Genomic DNA, 23,909 nt, shown 5'->3' with positions numbered 1-23,909 from the left:
ATGCAGAGCCTGTGCCCACTTGGCGGGGGTCACTGTATCCCAAGCCGTTGCTTTGTTTTGAAGATCCGGAGAGCTGGACTCTCTCTCCCTTCCTCCCAGCAACACGCATGACAAATTGCAAGTCTCCTTTGCGCAGAGGAGAAAAGCTCTTTCCGACTGATTCACCTCTCCCGCTGTGCAGAGTCCAAGGCAAAGGATTCTGTTGGTTTTATTAAAAATGGCGGGGGAGGAAGAGTCAATTTGGCATCTGGGATCTGTGCTTTCAAACCTTGTGCTGAGCTTCTTAAGCATGGGGGAGAGAAGACGAAGAAGGGATAGGAGAGCCATATTTTCAAATAACTGAAGGGCTGCCACATGGAAGATGGAGCAAGCTTGTTTTCTGCTCCTCCAGAGGGTAGGACCCAAGCCAAGGAATTCATATTGCAAGGAAGGAGATTCTGAATAAACATAAGGAAGAACTTTTTGACGGGAGGAACCGTTTGACAGTGGAACAGAATATCTTGGAATGTGGTGGACTCTCCTCCATTGGAGGTTTATAAACAGCTTTGGATGGCTGTCAGGGATTCTTTAGCTATAATTCCTGCATCGGACGGTGTCTACTAGATGCCCCTTGAGGTCCCTTCCAACTATACAATTCTATGCTCTTGGGGCCCCAGTCTAGATATCCTTTATGTTGTGCCTTCATGATGATTTGTGCTGATGGTGGTATTGGGTTGGTTGTACAGAACCCCCTCTTTCAAAGCTGTCTGCTCCTGCAAAAGGTTTGGGGTGGACATACTGCTTCATTTTCAATCTGTTCATGGCATAGCTGTCAGCTTTTCCCTTTTCTTGTGAGGAATCTTATTCGGAATAAGGGGATTTCCCTTTAAAAAAGGGAAACGTTGACAGCTACGGCCCTGATGAAATCTTGTAACTGATTACGCCACAAATTTCTGGTGGTGATTGTCCCATTTTTGCTGCGCTATAGGCAATCACTTAACACGCCTATTTTACAGGTGTGGAAGACTGAGGTCAAGAGATAAACAAGCAGCAGAAGCTAATTTATTTTACTTGCCATTGTTATACCTTTGGGAGTAGGAAACTCTCAACATTCTGTTGCAAATCACCTACCACAGACCTACCAGGAATTTAAGCGGGAGGTGTTTGGAAGAATACTGGGTGACTGGATCCTTTCATCTCAAGGGCTCAGGGGAGTCTTTTGCATAGTACCCAGCCTGCTGCAGTGAAACTGCTGGGATGATTTAAGTGCCGTTGCTTTTATTGGCCAGTTTACAATTTGATAAATTCCTGGATCATCGGCAGAGCTGGGGGAGCCGGTAGTTTAGTTTTCTTGGCAGGGTTCTGCCTCCCATGTGTTTTGGTTCGCACCTATGCAAGATTTACCATTATTTCTCTCTAAATCTTAGCATGTTTGCTGGAGGAGCCAGTGTGTCATAAAGGTGTCTGCTAAACAGATGTTAGGTTCTCTGGAACTGCTAGGGAAGCCGTCTTTTATCCCAAGAAAATAGCTGAGATGAACAGGACTATCTGTAGGCAGCTTCAGCAAGTGCAGATGTGGAATCTAGGGTTGGAAGGCACAACCCCCCACTGCCCCACCACCACCCCAAACAACTGGCAGATCAAATATTGTAAATGAACCACAGTGTGGTGCAGCAGTTGGAGTGTTTGACTAGGACCTGGGAGACAAGGGTTGAAATCCCACCCTCGACAATGAAGCTTGCCAGGTGACTTTGGGTAGGTCGCTATCTCTTACACCAGTGATGGCTAAACTTGGCCCTCCAGCTGTTTTGGGACTACAACTCCCGTCATCCCTAGCTAACAGGACCAGTGGTCAGGGATGATGGGAACTGTAGTCCCAAAACAGCTTGAGGGCCGAGTTTGGCCATCACTGTCTTACATTAACCTGCCTCACAGGCTTGTTGAAATGATAGAATTGGGGGGATAGAATTTGCTCCAATTGGATGCTAAAGATCAGGTCCTCCCCCCAAGGGGTAGCAAAGGGACAAAAGGAAATGTGGACAAACCCATAGTATTTGTATCCCATATTAACCAAGTAGACCCATTGAAATTCATGGCTATTGGTGCCATTGGGTCTTCTCTGAGTAGAACTCATTGGGCCGCAACCAACAATACTTGAACCATGTGAATGTGTAAGATATTTACCGTGTTGGAAGCACAGAGGCTGCATTACAGCATATTTAGGTGCCTCTGTTAAACATTTATGAAATTCCTTTCTTGCAGAGAATTTAGCCTCCAAACATAAATGTGATCATCATCAGCACAGTGGCAGTGACTTCTGGGGAGGTGGGCAGCGGTGGGCAGAGTTCAGTGCTTTCAATCCTTTGTCCTGCGGCAACCCATCTACCATCTACCCCATAGCACTGTGTTGAGGACATTGTAAATCTTTCCTGACCCCAAATAATGTCTCCTGATCTTTCACCTACAGTAGATTAAAAATAGCCCGAGAGTGACAGCTTTGGGTAATTTTATTTTATTTTTTAATCCATCAAATATTGCAGATAATGAACCATACAGGGAAGGTGTGTCGAGGGGGGAAGAGGAAAGGAGAGGAGAGGAGGGAAATGAAAAGGGAGGAAAGCATATAAGAGAAAGACCCAAAATTGAATGCTGTTTTGATGCGAATTTAGCTTTTCACTGGAGTGTGCAACTTAGCCCACTTTCTTGGGGAGAACATAAGAAAAAGGATCTGAGTGCAACGGCAATTCTCCCCAGTTGTGACTCTTAGCAGAGGCAGGTTTAGGCAAGCCTGGGCACAGAGCCTTGGAGGCTCTGCAAGGGGATGCCACAACTAATATTTAGAATGGGGTGCGAGAGGTGGGGGCGCCAAATTTTGGCATCACTACAATTCAAGACCCCAAGGTCCACCACTGCTCCCAGCATATATATGGTGGAGGTAGAATGAAGCCATTAACAGCTTTATCCTCCATTAATTTTGTCTAATCTCATTTTTCAAGCCATAGAAGTTGGTGGCTGCCATGACCTCTTCTGGGAAGCTAATTTCACAGTGTTGACAATGCACTATGTTGAAGAAAGGAGATTCTGACTAAACTTCAGGAAGAACTTTCTGACAGTGAGAGCTGTTTGACAGTGGAACAGAACTCCCTCGGGAGATGGCCTGCTCTCCTTCACTGGAGGTTTTTAAAGCAGAAGCTGGCTGGCCGTCTGTCATATATGATCTAGTTGAGATTCTTGCTTTGCAGGGGGTTGGACTAGATAGCCCTTAGGGTCCCCCCCCCAGCTCTACAGTTCTGTGATTCTGTCCAACATTCAGCTTCATCCAGTGTCCATGGGTTCTAATATTATGAGAAAGGGGCAAAAACTTCCACTTCTCCCACACCAGACACCTTCTGAAACCCACCACTCAGCCATGAAACTCACTGGTTGACCTTGTGCCAGTCACTGTCCTTCAGCCTAACCTACCTCACAGGGTTGTTGTGAGGATAATATCGGGGGGGGGAACGTTTGTGTCCTCCTACTTAAAAAGGTAAAGGGGACCCCTTACCGTTAGGTCCAGTCGCGGACAACTCTGGGGTTACGGTGCTAGTCTCGCTTTACTGGCTGAGGAAGCCGGCGTACAGCTTCCGCGTCATGTGGCCAGCATGACTAAGCCACTTCTGGCAAACCAGAGCAGCACATGGAAACGCCGTTTACCTTCCTGCCGGAGCGGTAACTATTTATCTACTTGCACTTTGTTTTTTGTTTTTTGGGTTTTTTTTAGAAATTCAAAGATATTTATTAAAAAAATTTAGGATATAAACATACAACATACAAAACATAGAAAAATAAGCATACAAAAATAAACATACAAAATAATAAACAATTAAAAACACACATTAATTTCCAGTAATATAACTTCCCTATCCTTATTTCCTTCGACCTCCTCGTACTTCCCTTTTTTGTATTTCAATTCAGTTTGTTGGTTCAGCAAATCCTTACCATAGAACTTTTACCCATTTATAATCCTTTTTTCATATCTCCTAAAGCATTACAGCTGGAAACCACTTAATTTCTATCCAACATCTTTCTAACATTCATTAATTTTACAATATTTCTTTAAGTAGTCTTTAAATTTCTTCCAGTCTTCTTTCACCAACTCTTCTCCCTGGTCTCGGATTCTGCCAGTCATCTCAGCTAGTTCCATATAGTCGATCACTATCTACTTGCACTTTGATGTGCTTTTGAACTTCTAGGTTGGCAGGAACAGGGACCAAGCAACGGGAGCTCACCACATCACGGGGATTCAAACCGCCGACCTTCTGATCAGCAAGCCCTAGGCTCTGTGGTTTAACCCACAGCGCCACCCGCGTCCCTTTCCTCCTACTTAAAGGTAAAGGGACCCCTGACCATTAGGTCCAGTCGTGACCGACTCCGGGGTTGCGGCGCTCATCTCGCTTTATTGGCTGAGGGAGCCGGCGTACAGCTTCCGGGTCATGTGGCCAGCATGACAAAGCGCTTCTGGCGAACCAGAGCAGCACACGGAAATGCAATTTACCTTCCCGCTGGAGCGGTACCTGTTTATCTACTTGCACTTTGACGTGCTTTCGAACTGCTAGGTAGCTCATGCTGCAACCGTAGGAGAATTGCTCCATCCCTTTCATTGTATTGGTTTCCCTTCTCTGAACCTTTTCCCAGGTCTATAATATCTTTTTTTGAGGTGAGAATGAAAAGCAGCGTCCCACAAAATTTACTAGCCTGCCCCCTCAAAGGTGACTAGCCTGCCAAGAGGCACGTTGCCATGCTGACCTCAGAGGAAGTGCCAAACACTTGGATGGGGAATCCTCAGGTCCCCTTCCCAGGCCACACTCATCACTGGCCCTACTTCACATCCTGAGTCTTTTTGTATGGCTAGAGCAATCCTTGAACTCTGACCATGCTTCCTGCTTGCCCTGGATGGACAAGGCAGAGCCTCAATGGAGCTGTGCGTGAAACTAGGAGGTTGCTCAGAAGGGAATGCAGCCCTCAGGATTAAAAAATGTTCCCCGCCCTGTCCCTAACATTCTGCTCTGACTGTTATCACATCATTATCACATTATCATTATCGTATTTTTTTAATTTTGTATTCTGAGCCAGCCTCAATGCTGTGAATCAGTTGATTGGGCTGCCGAGGGGGAGTGTGTTAAACAAACCAAGGCTGAGGTGGCGAAATCCAGCTGATAGGTCTTGGTGACTACGTGTATTTATGGCCCACTTAGGAGAATTGCTGTCTATAAAACAGGACGCTCCCTGGCTTGATCCCGGTGTCAACAGTACTAAAGGCCACAATCTTGTGTGCCAGTCACCTCCTTCCGGTAGTCGGGAACACCTCGGGAGAGAGAGGCGCGCAGAGCACAGCCAGTCTCTGTAAACGGCAAGCGACTGGGCTGTAATTCAAGGAGCCGGCAAACAGGGAGGTGTCAGATGGTTTAAGGCACTGGCTTAATGGTTTGTGCCCCACCTTGTCAACATAACCTCTTAACAGGTGTGGGGCAAAATTCCCAGCTCCTGAAAGACACCATACAGGGCTTATCTAGCTAATGGGGGAACTCTGCAGCAACGTCCGATTAAAATCTACCTTTTTTTTTTTTTTTTGCTCATATGAAATCTCCTGAAAAGCCTGCCTCTTCCCAAGTGCAAGTCATTGAGAATTAGCATGACAGTCAGGTAATCTTATAGTATGCCTAAGCCAATCCCATAAAGATTCCACTGGGGTGTACGTCATCCAGATGGGCTTTATTATATCTGTACTCCCCACCCCTTCACATTGACAGTGCCTTTAGAACTAGATTATTCACATTAACTATGACAGCCCTTGATTTTTATTTTATTTTTACTGGGGTGGGTGAGGGGGTGTTGGTACGCCTTCCTATCACCTTCAGCAAGTTTTATCTCTTTGCTGCAGATGTTCTCAGATGAATTTTGCTTAATATTCGGGGAAGTGGGGGTGGGGAGCAGATGGTTCGCTGGAGTTAGAACGAAGCATATGTACCACTGAGGTGGTGGTATCTAGGTTTAAGCAAATAAATAAATAAATAAATAAATAAATAAATAAATAAATAAATATTAAAGAGCAGTGGTGGTGGTGAGATTTAAATGAACAAGTACATTCAAAACAAAGAGGGAAATCTTCAAGCACAAATCATTTGTAGACTCATAGAACTGCAGAGTTGGAAGGGGCCACGAGGGTCTTCTAGTCCAACTCCTTGCAATGCAGGAATCTTTTGCCCAACGTGGGACTTGAACCCACAACCCTGAGATTAAGATGTGTGTGTGTTTGATTGAATCCAACCAAGGCCTACTCACAGCAGACCCACTGAAATTAATGGACCTCATTTCGATTTGTCTATTCACTTCAGTAGGTTTACTCTGAGTAGACCTACGCTGGACACAATCCTTTGATTTTTTCCCTGAGCTTTGGCTGTGGCAGCGTCGTGAACCAGTTTGTTTCTCCAATGAACTTAAGTTGCAAGTGTGGGTTTCCCTTCCATCTATCTTCACAAGAACAACCCTGGCCCAAGCTCATCCAATGAGCTGGGTAACAGAGCACATAAAAAGTATGAGGGCCTAAGGATAATGGCCTAATAGTTAATCCAGCCCTGTGTTTCTGCTCAGGGTGTACACTGATTTCCCAGTTACACCTGTAAATATTTCCAACATATTTGGGACGGTTGCCCACCTAATCAGGTGATGTTTTCAAAAATGGGGTCACGCTATTTTACATCCTAACACAGCTCTGCACCGCTCCTTGTTTAAAGACTCAAATAATTTAGGGGTGAAAGGGGTCTCTGGGGTCATCTAGTCCAATCTCTTGCTCAATGCAGACCTGGCTCAACTGTGTACAGTGGTACCTCGGGTTACATACGCTTCAGGTTACACACTCCACTAACCCAGAAATGGTGCTTCAGGTTAAGAACTTTGCTTCAAGATAAAAACAGAAAGCGTGCGGCGGCAGCGTGGCGCAGGAGGAGGCCCCATTAGCTAAAGTGGTGCTTCAGGTTAAAAACAGTTTCAGGTTAAGAACGGACCTCCGGAACGAATTGAGTACTTAACCTGAGGTACCACTGTATTGAAAAAAACATATCAGTCTTTATTGTGCATTGTTTCTTACTCTCAAAAGTGCAGACTTCTCTACTACAGTCTTCTATTCAGAAACTATCCAATATTAGTCCTACTCAAGGAATGCCCATTGAAATGAATGGGCATGACCAACTTGGGTCCACTAATTTGAATGGACGCGGGTGGCGCTGTGGGTTAAACCACAGAGCCTAGGACTTGACGATCAGAAGGTCAGCGGTTCGAATCCCCGCAACGGGGTGAGCTCCCGTTGCTCGGTCTCTGCTCCTGCCAACCTAGCAGTTCGAAAGCACGTCAAAGTGCAAGTAGATAAATAGATACTGCTCTGGCGGGAAGGTAAATGGCATTTCCCTGCACTGCTCTGGTTCTCCAGAAGCGGCTTAGTCATGCTGGCCACATGACCCAGAAGCTATACGCCGGCTCCCTCAGCCAATAAAGCGAGATGAGCACCACAACCCCAGAGTCGGCCACGACTGGACCCAATGGTCAGGGGTCCCTTTACCCTTTACCTTTACTTTGCATATAACTTAGCTAGCTATAACTCCTTATGCTCTATGCAGGACAACTGGGGAATGTGTAATTTGCCTGTTGGGAACTGAAAATCATGCATACCCACAGCTGGGTTACTTTTTGCAAGTCATATGCCGCACATCTGTGCCCCTTTAATATCCTGCCCCTGAGTCAAATCCAAAAGAGAGCAGTCTCCTACATTTCCAAAAGGGTGCTGAGCCACTCAGCTGCAAACATGATGAGCACCCAAGTTATTTGTAAATGTATTTCAAATATTTCCACATGGCCTTTTCACTAGAACATTGTCAGAGCTACGTATGACCAAATTTTAGACTTTGGTTTAAAATATCAGATTAAGACAAAACCAACTAAGAATGTGCGGGGGAAAGACAGGCGAGAACATAAGAATAGCCAAAGGCCCATCTAGTCCAGCATCCCTTTCTCACTGGGGCAAGCCATGGAAAGCTCTCCAGCATCACCTGAGTGCAACATCCATCTGCCCACCTGCAATTCCTAGCAACTGGCTTTTAGAGGCTTCCTTCCTCTAGCAATGGAGGGCAAACGCAGCCATCATGGTTAGTGAGCAATGATAATAGCCTTATCCTCCATGAATTTGTGCTGTGCTTTTTTAAAGACATCCAAGTTGGTGGCCATGTACTACAAACCTGTTTATACTCGGGAGTCTTTTTTTGGCTTGGGCATTGCTACTGAAAAGGGAAATGTTCCATATTCACAGATTTGACAAAAGCAGCAGCCTTTCCTTCCAGTAATTCATGGTAGCTTGAAATGTAATAAACAAAAGCTGTCTTGTGCTCAGGAGAAACCAGCAACTTTCCTTCAAGAATCTGGGGGGTGGGGTGGCGCAGAAAAATGCACTGAAATTGACATGCAATCCTTAACATATGAGTGAATAATTGACAGGAAGTCAGGCAGTTGTTAACCAATTAAAGAATCTTAATTGATTGACAGGCCTAATATTTTCCCTTGTCGATGATGCAGAAGAGTGGAGCCTTTTCTGCTATTTTCACAACCACTGCTTTCATGAGTTAGGGTGTGAGAGTGGAGAGACGACGTTTATCCTCTTTGGAGCCCTAGAACCAGGCATGCAGTGAGGGGAACCTGTCCCCTTTCAAAATACATTGATGAACACAAACTCCCCTCACCCCCTGTCAGCATGGCCAATAGCAACGATGGGTGTTGTAGTCCAACATCTGGAGGCCCACAGACTCCTACCTCTGCCCTGGAGGGTGTGATGTATCTGGTGGACATAGGAACCCATTGAAAAACCTTTTGGAGCCTCAATCCTGGGCTGTGCCAGTAGTGGAAGGCTGGTTTTGCCTCCATTGCTCAAACTGTAGATGTGCTGGCTTGGACGGATGGAGGTTGTGATTCAGGGTGTCAGTGGAGAGTGCCAGTTTTGGGGATGCTGACCCTTTTTGGTCCAGTGGGAACACTGGGGATTTTGAGGGGTGCATGGGCACCCATCGCAAAATGGCAAATGCTGTGGGTTGTGCACCATGCCACAGAATGACTGGCACATATCAAGGAACTTAAAAAGAGAAGGGGGTGCAAAATGGCACAAGCATGTCCCCCTCGCGCCCCACAATCAATAGAAATGCTTGATTATCTGACTGCTACCATGCTCACCCATAGAGAGAAGAGTTTTGGACCCCTCTTCTGTTCAGAACGGAAGGGAGTTGCGTGTCCAATTCTTGTATCCAATGAAATGCATGTCTATTTAAAGGGGTAGGAAAGGCCAAGCCAGTGCAAACAGCAACTGAGCAGGAAGAGCAAGCAGTTATCTTGTGAATTGGGGTGGGTTGGGGTTTGATGGGATATTTACAAACTCCCTTAGAGAGCATCATAGGAGGTAATGGTAGGTGCACTGGCAGCTTTGGGTGCTGGGTTTGCAGCCCTATGGCATACAGTGGTACCTCTGGTTAAGAACTTAATTCATTCCGGAGGTCCATTCTTAACCTGAGGTACCACTTTAGCTAATGTGGCCTCCCACTGCCACCACGTGATTTCTGTTCTCATCCTGGGGCAAAGTTCTTAACCTAAGCTATTTCCTAACCTAACCTATTTCCGGGTTAGCGTAGTCTGTAACCCGAGGTGTTTATAACCTGAGGTACCACTGTATGTACAATTAATGTGGATATAGCATTCCCAGCATCTTAAAGAGGCTTACAATATTGTGAGGTGGCAATTGTATTGTGCACACTGTCTCCCTGTCTCTTTCCCTCTTTCACAAGAATCGCTTTTATGCTTCACCACTATTCATAGTAGCCGCAGTCACTGCTAAAGAAGTTCCATCTTAACTACGGAAGCAGGATCACATTTTTAACTTACATTTTGTCCTGGGATGTTTTTTCTTTCTTTTAGGTTGCACTTTTAATCTTATTTTTAGTGACCATTATGTCACCTTGCGGCCTTTTGTGGACAGGTGGCATATAATCATGATTATAGTCCTTTATTTCCTCCATAAGAATAAATGAAAGCTATTCATTTCTGTGGGCAATGGTGAACCCAACATAACAAATTTTCAGGGGTGTCCTGGATTGCACCCCTGGATTTACTGTGTTGGCCACATCACTTTGCCCCTGGTTTTGTTATAAGGAGCATATTCCGAGCTGCCTTATACCGGATTGGATAACTGCTCTCCATGATGCAATTCTGTCCAAATCTGCTCAGAAGGTAGTCCCATTAAGTTCAATAGGGCTTACTCCCAGATCCGTGTGTGTACTAGAGGTTTGCTTACCTCATTCGGGACTGTTTACTAGCTGGCCTGGCAGCACCTTCAGAGTTTCAGGCAAGTCTGCTTTTGAGCCCTGCTGGGTTCTTTTACCTGGGGATGCCAAGTACTGAACTTCAGGCAAAACCTGGGCTCTATGGTCCCCCCTTGTTGGATTTCATAGATCTATAGTTCTGTCTACAAGAAAGATCTAGACAGGTTCTAAAAATCAATTTCACAGATCTGTGGCATTGCATCTTGGCTAACTTAAGATGGTGAGAGCTAAGCTTGGCTTCCACTTGGCTTCCACTTCTTGCTCCTGAGAAGTCTGGGGGTCCTGTGGGGAAGACAGTGAAAGGTGGCTGGTAAAGCCCTTCGAGACCCTCAGCTTGTGCCTGACTTTGCCAGCTGCTGATGCTGAGCCTGTTCACTGTACAGCACAAGATTGCAGTGGAATCTTTGACTTTTAAAATCCTGACAGGGAGACTAATGGGTATGTTTAGACAGTATAATCAGAAGCCCATCATTGGGCTAAAGGCAGCCAGGGTTTGTTGAGAGAGGCAGCATCTGAGGTTGGGGACTTCCAGTGCAGCCCTTCAGCTTTGTTTCTGCCCAATTAATAAGGGAGATACTATTGTATGCTCTTGTTTATTGATTTTTATTCTTATTTAATGATGACTTTGCTGCGTTTTTGTCCGCTCGCTGCTAGTAACAATGTGATTGGTGGGACCACTTTTGAATGGAGGCTAAGCTCAGCTCCCACCCATGAAGACTTCCAACTATTTTAAGCCAGCCAAAATGTAATGCTCCAGCCCATAGATCTATGAAATTTGTTGAGTTCATAGATCTATAGTCTAGGCATGGCTCTAGATCCAGGCGGTAGGACATTGTTCAGGAGTTTTTGGTGAAGAAATAAGGTGTGCTATAGTAGGACTGATGCTACTGAGCCCAGAAAGAGATATGGAAGAGTACTAAAGAGAAATGGCTCTACCCAGGAATATTCCAGCATGAATACCGTCATACTCTACACCAGGGATGGGGAAGCTGTGGCCCTCCAGATGTTGTGGGACTCCAGCTCCCATCATCCCCAGCAAACATGGCCACAGCTTCCTCAGCCATGTTTTGCTCTTTGGAAAGGGTGGCAGGCTGCAAACAGCGCCTTCATGAGTTTGCTGTGAATGTTTATTCAGAAGTACGTCCCATTGGAGCTGCGGGCGGGTACTTGTGGCCAAGTAAGCATGCATTGGAGTACAGCATGGGTTACTGCTTTTACTCTTTTAAATAAAAGCAGGCACCTTCATGAAAGGATCATTCTGGTGCTAAGGATGAGAAACCTTTCTTCATCACTGGTAAGGGTGGTAGAGCATTTGCTTTGCATACAGAAGATCCCAGGCAGATTTGGGAGAGACTCCCTGCCTGAAACCCCAGAGAGCTGCTTCCAGTCAGTGTGGACAATACTGAGCTTAGATGGACCCATGTAAATGGACTCAGTAAACGGCAGCTTCGTATGTTCTTCCTGTCTTGCAAGCAAGAAATTTAGATCTTGATGGCAGCTGGGTTGCTTCCAAGTTTCTAATTTCACCTTCATCTCAGCATAGAAAAGAAGGGGGAGAGTAAGAAAAGAAACAGGCTGAACTCAGTAAGCATCTGCCATTTAACATCAAGTTTCCACTTTGCTTTCGAAAGATATAACTTGATGGGTAGGGGGAAGCAAAAGAGAGACAGCATTCATGGCATTGTACATGAGCATGATTGTCAGCTGAATAAAAACTGCAAAGTAGTAAGCAATGGCTGGATAGACCTGCCAGAGGAAGGGTTTGGTCTTTGGTCATGAAAGTTGAAGCATGCACTAATGTGGTTGTGTTGAACAAGGTGCTGGAATCTGGGAGGGTAAGAATCAGTTCCAGTGAAAGGCTGGTTTCCCTTTCTGCAGGATACACTCCACGCAAAAAGCAGCAGGCCATCCAGGCAGACCACATCTGATTTTTTAAAACCTGTAAGCTATTGTGTATTGTGCAAAGTGGCTTCACTTGCATGGCTTGCTTAAATTATTTTATCGTAGTTGTTAAGATTGGGCTCTACAGTGGAGGAGAAGAGAGATTTCCATCTGTTGCTGTCCTACAATGTATAAAAGCAGCTGATGGCTAGTTTAGGTCCAACCTGCCCCAGCCCCCTGTAATATTTATAGAAGAGATCTAGTGGTAGATCACACACTTTGTATGCAGAAGGTTTTGGGGTTAATCCCCAGCGTCTCTAGGTTGGGCTGAGAATGACCCCATCCATCTTAGGAGTGTACAGTTGGAAGGGACCGTGAGGATAATGTTGTCCACCTCCCTGCAATGCAGGAATCTTTTGCCCATTATGGGGATTGAACCCATGACCCTCATGGTCTACCAACAGCTATCAAAACCTGAAAGAACCATTACCAGTTAATCAGTGTAGACAGTCCTGAGCTAGATGGACTCAAGGGTCTGACTCTGCAGAAGCAGCTTTTTGAGAGGTCTGTAACTCAAGGCAGAGCATGTGCTAAGAGATATTGGGACAGAAGTGATAGAGAACCTGAGGCAAAGAAAGTTGACTAATGTTCAGCTGCAGCCTTAATGGTTTAATTTTTTTTCTATAGAAAAACCTGTATTTTCCATGGTACTGATGGGTCATTAATTTTTTAATCTTCTGAGATATATTTGGCTCAGTCACTGTTACTGAAATGGGAACCATTCCATATTCCCAGTCTCAGTGGCACTCACAGCCTTTCCTTGCAACAGCTCATGGCAACTTAGAACGTAATAAACAAAAGCTGTCTCCTGCTTAGGAGAAACTGTCAGCTTTCCTTCAAAGATCCTTAAAAAAAACACCAAAAACCATTGACACCATGCAAATCCATACTTGTGACTGAATATTTTACAAAGTCAGGGAGCTATCTTGGAGAATGGGCTAGATGGGTAAATGGTCTGACTCTAATAGGGACACTCCTATGTACTTACTGAAATCTATACATTAGAGTTGATGCCCTTAAAAGAGGAATAATTCATGGAGGATAAGACAGTCAATAGGGATGCGGGTGGCGCTGTGGGTTAAACCACAGCCTAGGGCTTGGCGGTTTGAATCCCCACGACGGGGTGAGCTCCTGTTGCTTGGTCCCTGCTCCTGCCAACCTAGCAGTTCGAAAGCACGTCAAAGTGCAAGTAGATAAGTAGGTACTGCTCTGGTGGGAAGGTAAACGGCGTTTCCGTGCGCTGCTCTGGTTCGCCGGAAGCGGTTTAGTTATGCTAGCCACATGACCTGGAAGCTGTATGCCAGCTCCCTCGGCCAATAAAGTGAGATGAGCGCAGCAACCCCAGAGTCGGCCACGACTGGACCTAATGGTCAGGGGTCCTTTACCGTTAAGACAAGTCAATGGCTACAATGGCTCTGTTCTGCCTCCACAATCAGAGACAGTGCTACCAGTTGCTTGGAACCACAAGTGAGGAGAGAGGCTGTTGCATTTGGGTCCTGCTTTTGGGGCTTCCCAAGGCATCTGACTGGTCACTCTTGAGAACAGGGTGCTGGACTAGTTGGGCTTTTGGCATTACTCAGCCGACTCTTACGTTCTTCTGAGTGTTTTGGTAGCATGCTGGGGGGACAAACCTGGGGGGACTGATCAAACCCATTGGTGGACCACCAGAGATGGTGGTGGTTTTTGTTGCTGGGCATAGGTTTCACAGGTCTGTCAGCAGACTCCCCCCACCGTTCCTCAGCAACCCGCGAGGTTTGTCGCACCACCAAATGGCTGAAACATATGTTTCTGTGCTCTTCCTTTCTAGCTGCATTTCCCTTTTTAATCTCTCAAATATTAGGAAAGGTGTGGGGTTGTTTTTAGCAGTAGCTATTTCTGGCAAACGGTACAGATTTTTTTTCAAGCATTTAATAACATAATCGGCCCACCTTCTTTAAAACTGTAAATTGGCATTCAGTTGCTTCCAACATTCAGTTTCTTAAAAGGATGTAAGGATATGTCCTGCTGGAGGAGACGAGTGCTAACAGTTATTAATACCTTGCACCATCTTCCAAAGCAGCCCAGGGCACCAGAGGAGCCCAGGTCCCAGGAAGGCATGTCCATGGTTAAAGGATAGGGCTAGAATGTAAATTAGAGGAGATAGGGCTGGTAACATTAGTGGGCACCATTGTCAATTCCTGGAATCTCTTGGCCCTCCTCCTCATTACTGTCTGTTCACCTGCCCGAGTGAGCCAGCAGTGAAAGAAGCAAGGAACGGTGAGAACAGCTGCTTATGAACGCTAATGATTAATTGGTATATAAATACCTTAAGCAAATAACTTCCATCTCTTGACTTTTTCTTCTGGGAGGTGGACTGTGCTCAAAGAGAGAAGCAAGTGAATCGGCACAAGGAAGAGTGTAAGGAGAGGTCACGCCCCAGTGCTGGTGCCCATTGGGAAGGGGGGTAGAGAAGGAAAGATAAAACTGTAGGTGGAGACAGAGTCAGCTAACTCTGGTTTTGTCCCCAATCTTTTCCCCTGCTGAGCTCTGCAAGGGGTACACTTGACACTAAGGAGAAGGGTTGATATGCTGTGCCACCCCCTAGAAAGCAGGCAAGCAGAGGGGACTGGTTGAGGTTGGTGGGGCAGTGCTCAAGGTGCCCAAGACCTGGAACCAGCAGAGGAACCAACTCAATGGCAGAGCACATTCTTTGTGTGCAGAACACCCCGTTTGTTATTTAAGCTCATGTGATTTTAGAGCTGTTGCTCTGAACCATAGTTTCGGAAGCAACAGTTCTTCATTGGTTCTTCTTCTTGTTCTCTTCGAGTATTGTGTCCAGTTCTGGGACCTGCACTTTAAAGGGCATGCACAGACTGAAAAGGGGTTTGGTTGAGCATGAGAAACGTCTTGGCTGCCATTGCTGTTTGATCATGAAAGTATTATTTTTGCACATTTCCAGAAAAATGTGCATTTAAAAATGGAACCATGTTTAATCCCTGGTCTTTTTAGTTGAGTCTCAGGTAACAAGACCAAGAAGTAAGCACAAGTATATGCCCTGGAGGAAACAGTTTCTCGAGGGATTCTCTTCCACTCCTGAAAAATGCTTAGGACTTTAGGACTGGGGCTGGTTGGATTATCTCTTAGTGCAAGGCAACCTTTGGTCAACCTGGTACCCTCCCCAATGTTTTGAACTACAACTCCCACCAGCCTCATCAGCCCAGGGAAGTGGGCCAAAATATCTGAAAGGCGCGAGGGTGGGGAAGGCTGGAACACGGCCACCTCTGCAGTGTCAGCTGCTCTTCGGTGGAAATATATTGCATTCTGGGCCTTTTGCTATTAAAGATGCTTTCCATGGGCCACAGTTGCATTCCCTGTCTCCTTACCCTCCCCACCCAAAGCCATGATGATGGGTGGGAGTGGATGCCCAACATCTGGACGTCAGCCTGTTGAACCACCCTACTTTACTTTACCAGAAAAATCACATGATGAATCCCATCTCCTGGAGGCTACCACTTAAGAAGGTACACACATCTGTATACAGGGGTGAGTGGAAGGTGTGGGGACTCTTTTTTAAAAAGGAGGTGCGGGTGTGGGCCTGCAATACCCAGTCCAATTAGAGCAGTTGAGGTCAGGGGTGCTTATCTCATGAAGAGCTATTCATAGTCTCATAAAACAATTTTATAAAACAGTTTTAATTTTTTTCTGCAGTATTGCACCAATTAATTGGGGCATGTTTGTTCATGCTACTCAAGAGTAGTAAAAGAACATATCTTTAGTGTGTGTGGACTTATTTTTTTCTGCACAAACAATTTTATTTTTGATAATGCGCCTATACACTGTACATTCAGTCACTGTGGTATATATAAGCATAGCTATTTTCATACATAATCTGATAAAGTCCTTTATTTTACAATATTATCTGTTTCCAGGTTGGAAAAGGGATGTGGGGAGAGGGGGGATTTGAAAAGGACTATCAAGTTACACAGAGAAATAGATAAATACCCCACGCTTTTTTTTTCCTTTTTGTAAATCAGGCATTTATAAACAAGAAAGCATATTTAATTACATAAAATAGTTCTAGAATAGGAGAGTAAGTCATAAAATAGTTAGCAGCAGCAGCAGCTGGGGGACAGGGAAGTAACAAAAAAATGCTGTAAAGATTTCATCTATTAATAAACTTGCGCCATTATCCCCTCAATTAAAAACTTGCTCCTTATTACTCTTCCTTGCTTTAAAAGACCTCTCTATAACACAGAGACTGCTTGGGGATGTAAGGGGAAGAAATGTCAATTTTCTTTGCTTTTACTAATAAAACAGTTCACAATGAATGACAAAAATATGCAAATAATGGGAAGGAAGTTGAACTGACACTGATTTTTTTTTTAATAAGACAAAAAAGTTTCTTTCTTTATGGTTGTTTTTCCCCCTAACAAATTTCCTTGGTTTTAAAAACACAACTCTTAAAACAAGACAACTAAGTAAGAAAAAGGTTTTGAAAAAGTAAACACCACCATATACACGTATTATACAACTGCAAAATGAAAAAAAAAAGTATTTACAAATTAAATTTTTTTTTACATTGGCTAGTTCTGTTGGAAAAAAGCAAGATTATTATTCTGTTAGCCTGTTTCATAGATATAAATGTCTTATTGCTGTTGGTATTCTTCACCTGCCCTCCCCCCCTTCGTTAAAGTCTTATTTGAATATCTTTTATAAAAAAGTGAATTAAACTGAATATACAATTACCTAGATTATATATATCTATATATCTATATATATTTGATGTATTTGGAGAACTGACAGCCGATGTAATAAAACACTTCTTCTCCCCTTTTTGGAGAAAACATCTTAAAGGAAACGGAATTACAATTTGCGAATTCTGTTCCAGTAAAAGGATCATAGCTATAACTAGCTTAAGTTAGCAAAACAAGAACATTATATTCTACAGAATTGATAATGCAGTTTCTCTTTCCTGACTAGCCCCTCTGCACACTTTGGAGTAGGGGGTCTGCTGTGAACAAAAAAATGTTGCATAGGCAGCTGTTTTCCCATTCACTTCAATGGGTTGTGCCCAACTTTCCATTTGGAAGAACCCATTAAAACTGATGGACCTCTGTTCTGATGTAACACTGGATATAAACCAATGTCAGAGACATGCATGTTCTATGCATACATTGGCTATCATGGGTCTGGGGTGGGGGGTGGGGAGCCCAGAACTCTCATGTGTTGATTGGGAGCCTCGAGTTTGGATTGCTTTTTGTTTTAATTACCTTAACTCTGTGTTTTCTACATCTAGCTCTCCTCAGACCTTGGCTACTGATCTGGAATACTAGTGACCATGCTGCAGTGTTCAAAATATATATTTATACACAGTGGGCTATGAACTTCTCCAAGGTAAGCCCCATTTGTTGCAATGACGCTTGAGCAGAAATTATTCTTGGTAGGTTGTATTTGTTAACTGATGGCAAGAGCTTGAGGTGAGAAACGTCCCAAACAGCTGTGAAATGGCTGAATTTTCTGTTACCCTTTTACTGTCTGACTTGGAAATCCCTTAAACAGGACTTTAGACACATGGCTGAAAAGATTAAGAGCAAAGATGCTATTGAATCCACATGGATGCACATGCTTCCTTCAGATGTTGGATACAGACTTGAGCTATAATCCAACTAACCTAGGGGTTAAGTCCTACTGAACTTAATAGGACTTACTTCTGAGTAGACATGCACAGGATTGCACCATATTTAGTCAACTACCGTATTTTTTGCACCACAACACTCACTTTTTTCCTCCTAGAAAGTAAGGGGAAATGTCTGTGCGTGTTATGGAAGGAATGCCTACGGGTGGCATGCCTATGGATTTTCCTCCTCTAAAAACTACGTGCGTGTTATGGTCGGGTGCGTGTTATAGAGCGAAAAATACGGTAAGTCCCAATTGAAATCCAAATGACATGTGTCATGGCTTAAATCTGGATCTGACAAAGGTGTCTTTAAAAAATGATTCTTCACTCACCTAATGAGATTTTGTTGTTTTGCCTCTATCCGCCTTATGTCACAAATATTCTCTCCCCCCCCCCCCATTTCAACACTTACTAGACAGTCTAATCTTAAAACACTAGCAGATAGATGTTTCAAGACTGATCGGTATGTGGGCACAGCTGTACAAATTGCAATTATTTCATCAAGGGTTTCAGGAAAAATCAGACCAGGATCAAGGTGTTAGACACATAGCATTTGTTGGTATTAATACTTGACACCTTTATACTTAAAGGCATACACTTAAGTAGTTTTATGTGCATACCTACATAAGATAAAGTATGAATGCAAGAAACACAATTTTAAAGCTGCTTATAGTGTTAAAAGCATACATTTCACAGGGAGTTATAAATGGTTGCAGCTTCTTGTGGAGTATATAATTCAGCAGCAAAGTTGAGCTTCCCTTTGCATAGTATGTGGAACGTCCCTTAAATCAGCAAGATTGCAGGCCCCATGCCCTGTTACAGAGAAGGATGCAAGAGTGAAATTCTGATGGACAGATGCAGTTTAAATCACGGGACCTTTCCTTCCTTCTGTTTTAAGCTATTGCAGAAGACTACACATAGTTCCGTGTGGTTGGTGCTGATTATCTTTTTCCTCTTTGATAAATTCAGCTCCTTTTCTCTTGGTGGGTTGGGAGTAAAAAGACAAGCTTGCACTGAAGTTGTATGCCCATATAAAAAAGATGAGACATGATGCAAACTTCAGCATTTTGCATTTGGGTTAGTACTATGATTGGAAGTGGTAGCAGAGACTTCTGAAGAATGAGCACGTGCCCAGGCTGTGGGTTCCCAATGCCTTTCCTGTTTGTTTTGACGAGGATAGCTTTGTGCCAGCTGCTGTAGCCTAGCCTCAAGGTTTGGAACATTTACACTCATGAAGAGGGAAAGGGGGGAATGGCTGTGCTGTGGCACAGTGGGCTTCTCTGAATCTGTGCGAATGTTTCAATGAATCTGGCAATGGTTTTTAGGGTTTGTACCTTTCACGCTGACCTGTTGGTCAACGCACCAATTTCACTTCCTAGAGGATTATAGGGAATGTCCTAGAATGTGCCCCTAAGTTTGCTAGCAAGACCAGCTGCGCCTCTGTCAGTCAGCGTGAACTAAGTGTGTGTCATAAAACATGGGTTGTGGCTGCCGTGGTTTAAGACCCCTCTGTTTATCATTGGGACTACAGCTCCCACCATCCCTGGTCATAGGCCATGCAGGCTGGAGTCAATGGCAACTGAAGTGCAACAACAGCTGGAGGACCTCATGTTCCCCATCCCTGGCATAGAGGAAGATCAGTATTGGAAGGCAAGCTGCTTTCACAGAAACTGGTTTGTCATTATCATCTTGTAGAATGACCCCTGTATTCCTAGAATTAGGGTTTGTAACACCTCTCCCTGCTGAAAGGAGGGGTGGCTGGCCGGGTGGGGAGAGGGACAAGCAGTGAGCAGCAGCTTGTCCCAAGAGTGAAGCTGGATCGCCAAGTGTAGGTTTGAGCCACTGAAGACAGCTGTGCATCAAAACTACGCAATTTTGTTGCCTCTTGAAGGAAATAACTGCAAACTTAACAAAAAAGCATTATAGATCTTGGAAATTTATACGACTGAGAACAAAACGAAACAAAACAAAAAAAGAGTTATGCACCTTTACGTTAAGACAGTGATAATGCCCGTTAATTAATATATATGTATGGCAAAGATTTTAATTCCATGCATATGGTTTTTTTTAATAACTGCAGAAAAAACATACAAAGCAAAAAAATTATTTTTAAATCCCCATATTAAAAAAATAACTGCATAAACACAATCAATATTCCGTTTGCATTGCACTTTAAGATGGGAGAGCAGATTCCACTCATTGGATACGAGCATGGGCAAGACCTCAAACGCAGACAACTTCGTATCATGCAAATTAGTCCGTATATATCTGTTGCTTTCTTGCTCCCCATATTTCAATTCTAAGTCACCTGATTTTTCTAATATAGCTTCCTTTTAAATTTTTTTCCTGTAGCAAACCCTACCCCCACCCCCACTAAAATGTACTTTACTTCCTCCTTTTTCAATGTTCATGCTTACAATGGCTATTAGAATGGATAATAACAGCTTTATTTTTAATACAACTTTTATTCCCCCCCTAGTGTACTGTAAAGTCAATACTTTAATTTTAGGACAGACAGCCGCATTTTGGTTACAGGAAAAGGATTGAATTGCAGAGTTCCCTTCAGTGTTTCAGAACGCAAATTGGAGGAGAGAGAATCTGTGAATTTGGGATGGCTTTTTCCCCCAGTTAAGGATTTTAGTAAACTGTCGCCCTTAGTAAACGGTTTGCTCACCATTCCTGTGAAATGATTGTAAAAATAAAATAATACAAATACAAAAGACTTTGAATCAATACCTCTGTATTTGCAGGGAAGAACGAATCAAAATATTGCTCACTCCTGCACTGGGGCGGTTTAGCCAGGACCAGCCGCCATAAACCCTGTCGCTGATAGGATGGCATCCCTGAAGTCCATGTTGGAATGCTTGTGTGACACCGATCTCAAGCAACCATGGATCAAGAAACACGTGACCTGCTTGATTGCCAGAGAGCAAAGGTAGGGAATCTGAGCCTATGCTGCTTATATTGACACTGAGCTCTAACAATTGCAGTTCCGTAGCATTTCCTACCCGCCTTATTCTCAAAAGAGAGGGGGTAGGTCCTGGAGAAGTGTAGAGTTATAAACTGTTCCTTGCTAACACAGTGGACAGTTGGTTAAATCATAAGGCGAGCAATAAAGGTGGAGGAAATAATAAAAAAAACTGTAGTTCTTTAAAAAATAATGCTTTTCAAGAGGAAAACAAAATCCAGTAGGTACTAAAGTGTTGGCCCCAATCAGGTAGAAGAAGCAAAACTCCCACTGGGGATAGGATTTTTGCCCTGAGTGTGTTTACTTGCTGCATATTTCAATATTCAGTGGGAAGGGAAGGAATTGCGGCACAGATCCCAATATTAAAGTATTTGTCACATTAAAAACAAAAGACCAAAAAAAACCCTAAAGAATAAGAAATGTAGGCTTATTCACAGCAGCAAAAGTCCTCTTTTTTGTCTCTTTAATACAATGTTGAGCACTCTCTGTGGGCCACACTGAAATCCTTACACGTGATCCTGGGCAAGTCAATAAAATACTGAAATTTCTGAGGTGATGATAACATGGGGACGAGTTCTCTGGGAAAACGGAAGGGTTTCCAAGCAGACATGCCACTCTCTGTTTTTTCCCACTTATCTTTCATAAGCAACTTCATGTTTCAGCCGACTTTTGTCTTGTGTTTTCTCTGTGTTTCTTGCTCTCTTTATATATTCTTCTATCCGTTTCTCATAATTGAAGTGCTCTGGCGTTGAAGTGAGTCTTTAAAACACATCAGTTAATAACAGACATATATTTATATATAAAAAAAGTTATGGCGTGATTTACAAACACTGAATTTTAATAAGGCTGGGTTCATTTAGGATATAGTTCCACTCCTACACCCCACTGAAACATACAAGCTACCCCCCTTCCCCTCCACTGACTTTCCTCTTCTTGGTTCAAGCATGGGGAAAACAAAGATTTTAAACTAGGAAAAAAACCTAAATTTGAAATTCACATAGAAATCCCCTGGATTGAAACGGTCATGGCTTATTATTGGGCTTTTTCTGACGAGCTTCTTTAAGGAAGAACCCAACATATGTAACAATTTGTCATTACAAATCAGGCATTGAAAGTATTTTCTCCCCCTCCCTGTTTATATATATATATATATTTTAAAAATCTTGTAAATGGTTATAATACCATGTCTTCATGACTCAATTGTTTTGTGTTCTTAAATAGCTTATAACAAAAGGGTTTTGTGTTTTTTCTCGATTCCAAAGTGTTCCCAGAAAGCAGCCCTCGTTGCTTGTCTTTGATTTCACATGGATGCTGCTCGCCAGACGGTATAATTTTTTTAATAATTTTTTTTTGCTGCGGACTCAAAAAGTAGTTTAGGTTATAAACACTCTTCATGTTATAGGCACAGGAAGATGTTGTGCTATATGGATTGAAAAAAGAGGTGGAATTCAGTGCTTCTGTTATAAAGAGTAACATTTGCCCTCCAATGAATAACAAAGTCCATGTTTACCAGCACACGCCAGGGCGCGGACCCTTGCCCCAGCGCCTCTCCCACACACTCTCTCCCTCACTGTGCATATTATTTTATTTTATTGTCAGTCTGGCCTACAAATTAGACCCCATGTCATTACGTTCTTCAGCGCTGGCCTAGTTGTCCATATCTTTCATTGTGTGTTCACTGCCGGGCAGATCACTCTGTTTAGGCCACAGTTGCTCCTGAAGTTCCTTGACAACCTTTTCCAAGTGTTCCCGTGCTTCCCTCTCACGCAACAGATCAGCACGCAGCTGTTCTCTGTCCGCCTCTGCATGCTGGAGCTTCACCTGCAGGTCTTCAATCTAGAATGAATGAATGGATAGTAAACTAGAGATACCTGGCTCAATTCAAGGCATTAGAACTGACATATGCAGTGGTACCTCGGGTTAAGAACTTAATTCGTTCTGGAGGTCCATTCTTAACCTGAGGTACCACTTTAGCTAATGGGGCCACGTGATTTCTGTTCTCATCCTGAAACAAGTTCTTAACCCGAAGTACTATTTCTGGCTTAGCAGAGTCTTTTAAGCTGAAGCGCCTGTAACCCGAGGTACCACTGTAGAACCTTAGGTGGCTCGGAACCAAAGTCCCTAAAACCAACTATCTTGGACCCTAAAAGCCACATGCCAGTAGGTGGGCAGGGTCAGCGGCAAGCATGGTTTAAAAGTAGGGCTGCTGAAGGGAATTGGGTTCCAAGAGACCAGATTGGGAGGTCTACAATCAGTCCAAGCCTGGGGTTCCCCACTCTTGAGTTACAGATGATACAGCAACACAGTCCAAGAGCTGCAACCTATCCATTTTTAGATCAAATGCTAAACTATGTACATACAGTGGTGCCTCGCAAGAAGAATTAATTCGTACCGCGAGTTTTTTCATCTAGCGAATTTTTCGTCTTGCGAAGCACGGTGTCGGAAAAGTTTTGGAAAAGCTTCAAAAATCACCAAAAACCTCAAAAAAGGCTACCACACCGCGTTCTATGAGTTGCTCCTCGAAGTCAAGTCGCAACTGTATTAACGGTGTTAAGAAAAAGGAAACAAACTTGCAAAAAACGCAAGACGTTTTCGTCTTGCGAAGCAAGCCCATAGGGAAATTCGTCTTGCGAAGCAGCTCAAAAACTGCAAAACCCTTTCGTCTAGCGAGTTTTTCGTCTTGCGGGGCACCACTGTAATCTATACAGGAAAGAAAAGGAGGTCACTGAATGCTTGTCCACCATGTTTCTAGGTTTATACACAGCCTAGCACAAGGATAGCCAGCACAGTGTCCTCCAGATGCTGCTAAGCCAGCTGCACTGTGGCAAGAGACCTGAACCTTTCTCTCTGCTTTCCATCTCTGCATCTTCCCCCACCACTCAAAACAACACTTCTGCAGTCTTGGGCCTCTTCCAAGTCATTCAGCTCTGGCCACCTCCCCTCTAATACTTCAAAGGATGAGCAAAAAACGTGGCAA

The 23,909-nt window shown here is 43.9% G+C and overlaps 1 protein-coding gene across 3 annotated transcripts in view; it reads right to left on the bottom strand.

Moving 5' to 3' along the window:
• Positions 1–16,074: 16,074 nt before the first annotated feature.
• The window catches only part of SKI (SKI proto-oncogene), a 151,395-nt gene continuing 143,560 nt past the window's right edge, over positions 16,075–23,909 (bottom strand). For all 3 annotated transcript variants that reach the window (XM_083512997.1, XM_083512996.1, XM_083512995.1), the window contains exons 7-8: positions 18,207–22,768; positions 16,075–18,036 (exon numbers count right to left, since the gene is read on the bottom strand). In XM_083512997.1, the coding sequence (XP_083369123.1) occupies positions 22,580–22,768 (189 nt within the window). In that variant the 3' untranslated portion in view covers positions 16,075–18,036; positions 18,207–22,579. The remainder of the gene's footprint in view (positions 18,037–18,206; positions 22,769–23,909) is intronic.

This window comes from Podarcis liolepis, assembly GCF_965112155.1.
Source record: "Podarcis liolepis genome assembly, chromosome: 7".
NCBI classification, from domain to species: domain Eukaryota; kingdom Metazoa; phylum Chordata; class Lepidosauria; order Squamata; family Lacertidae; genus Podarcis; species Podarcis liolepis.
Note: the sequence above shows the minus strand (reverse complement) of the source record. Positions and strands in the feature narration are given on the sequence as shown.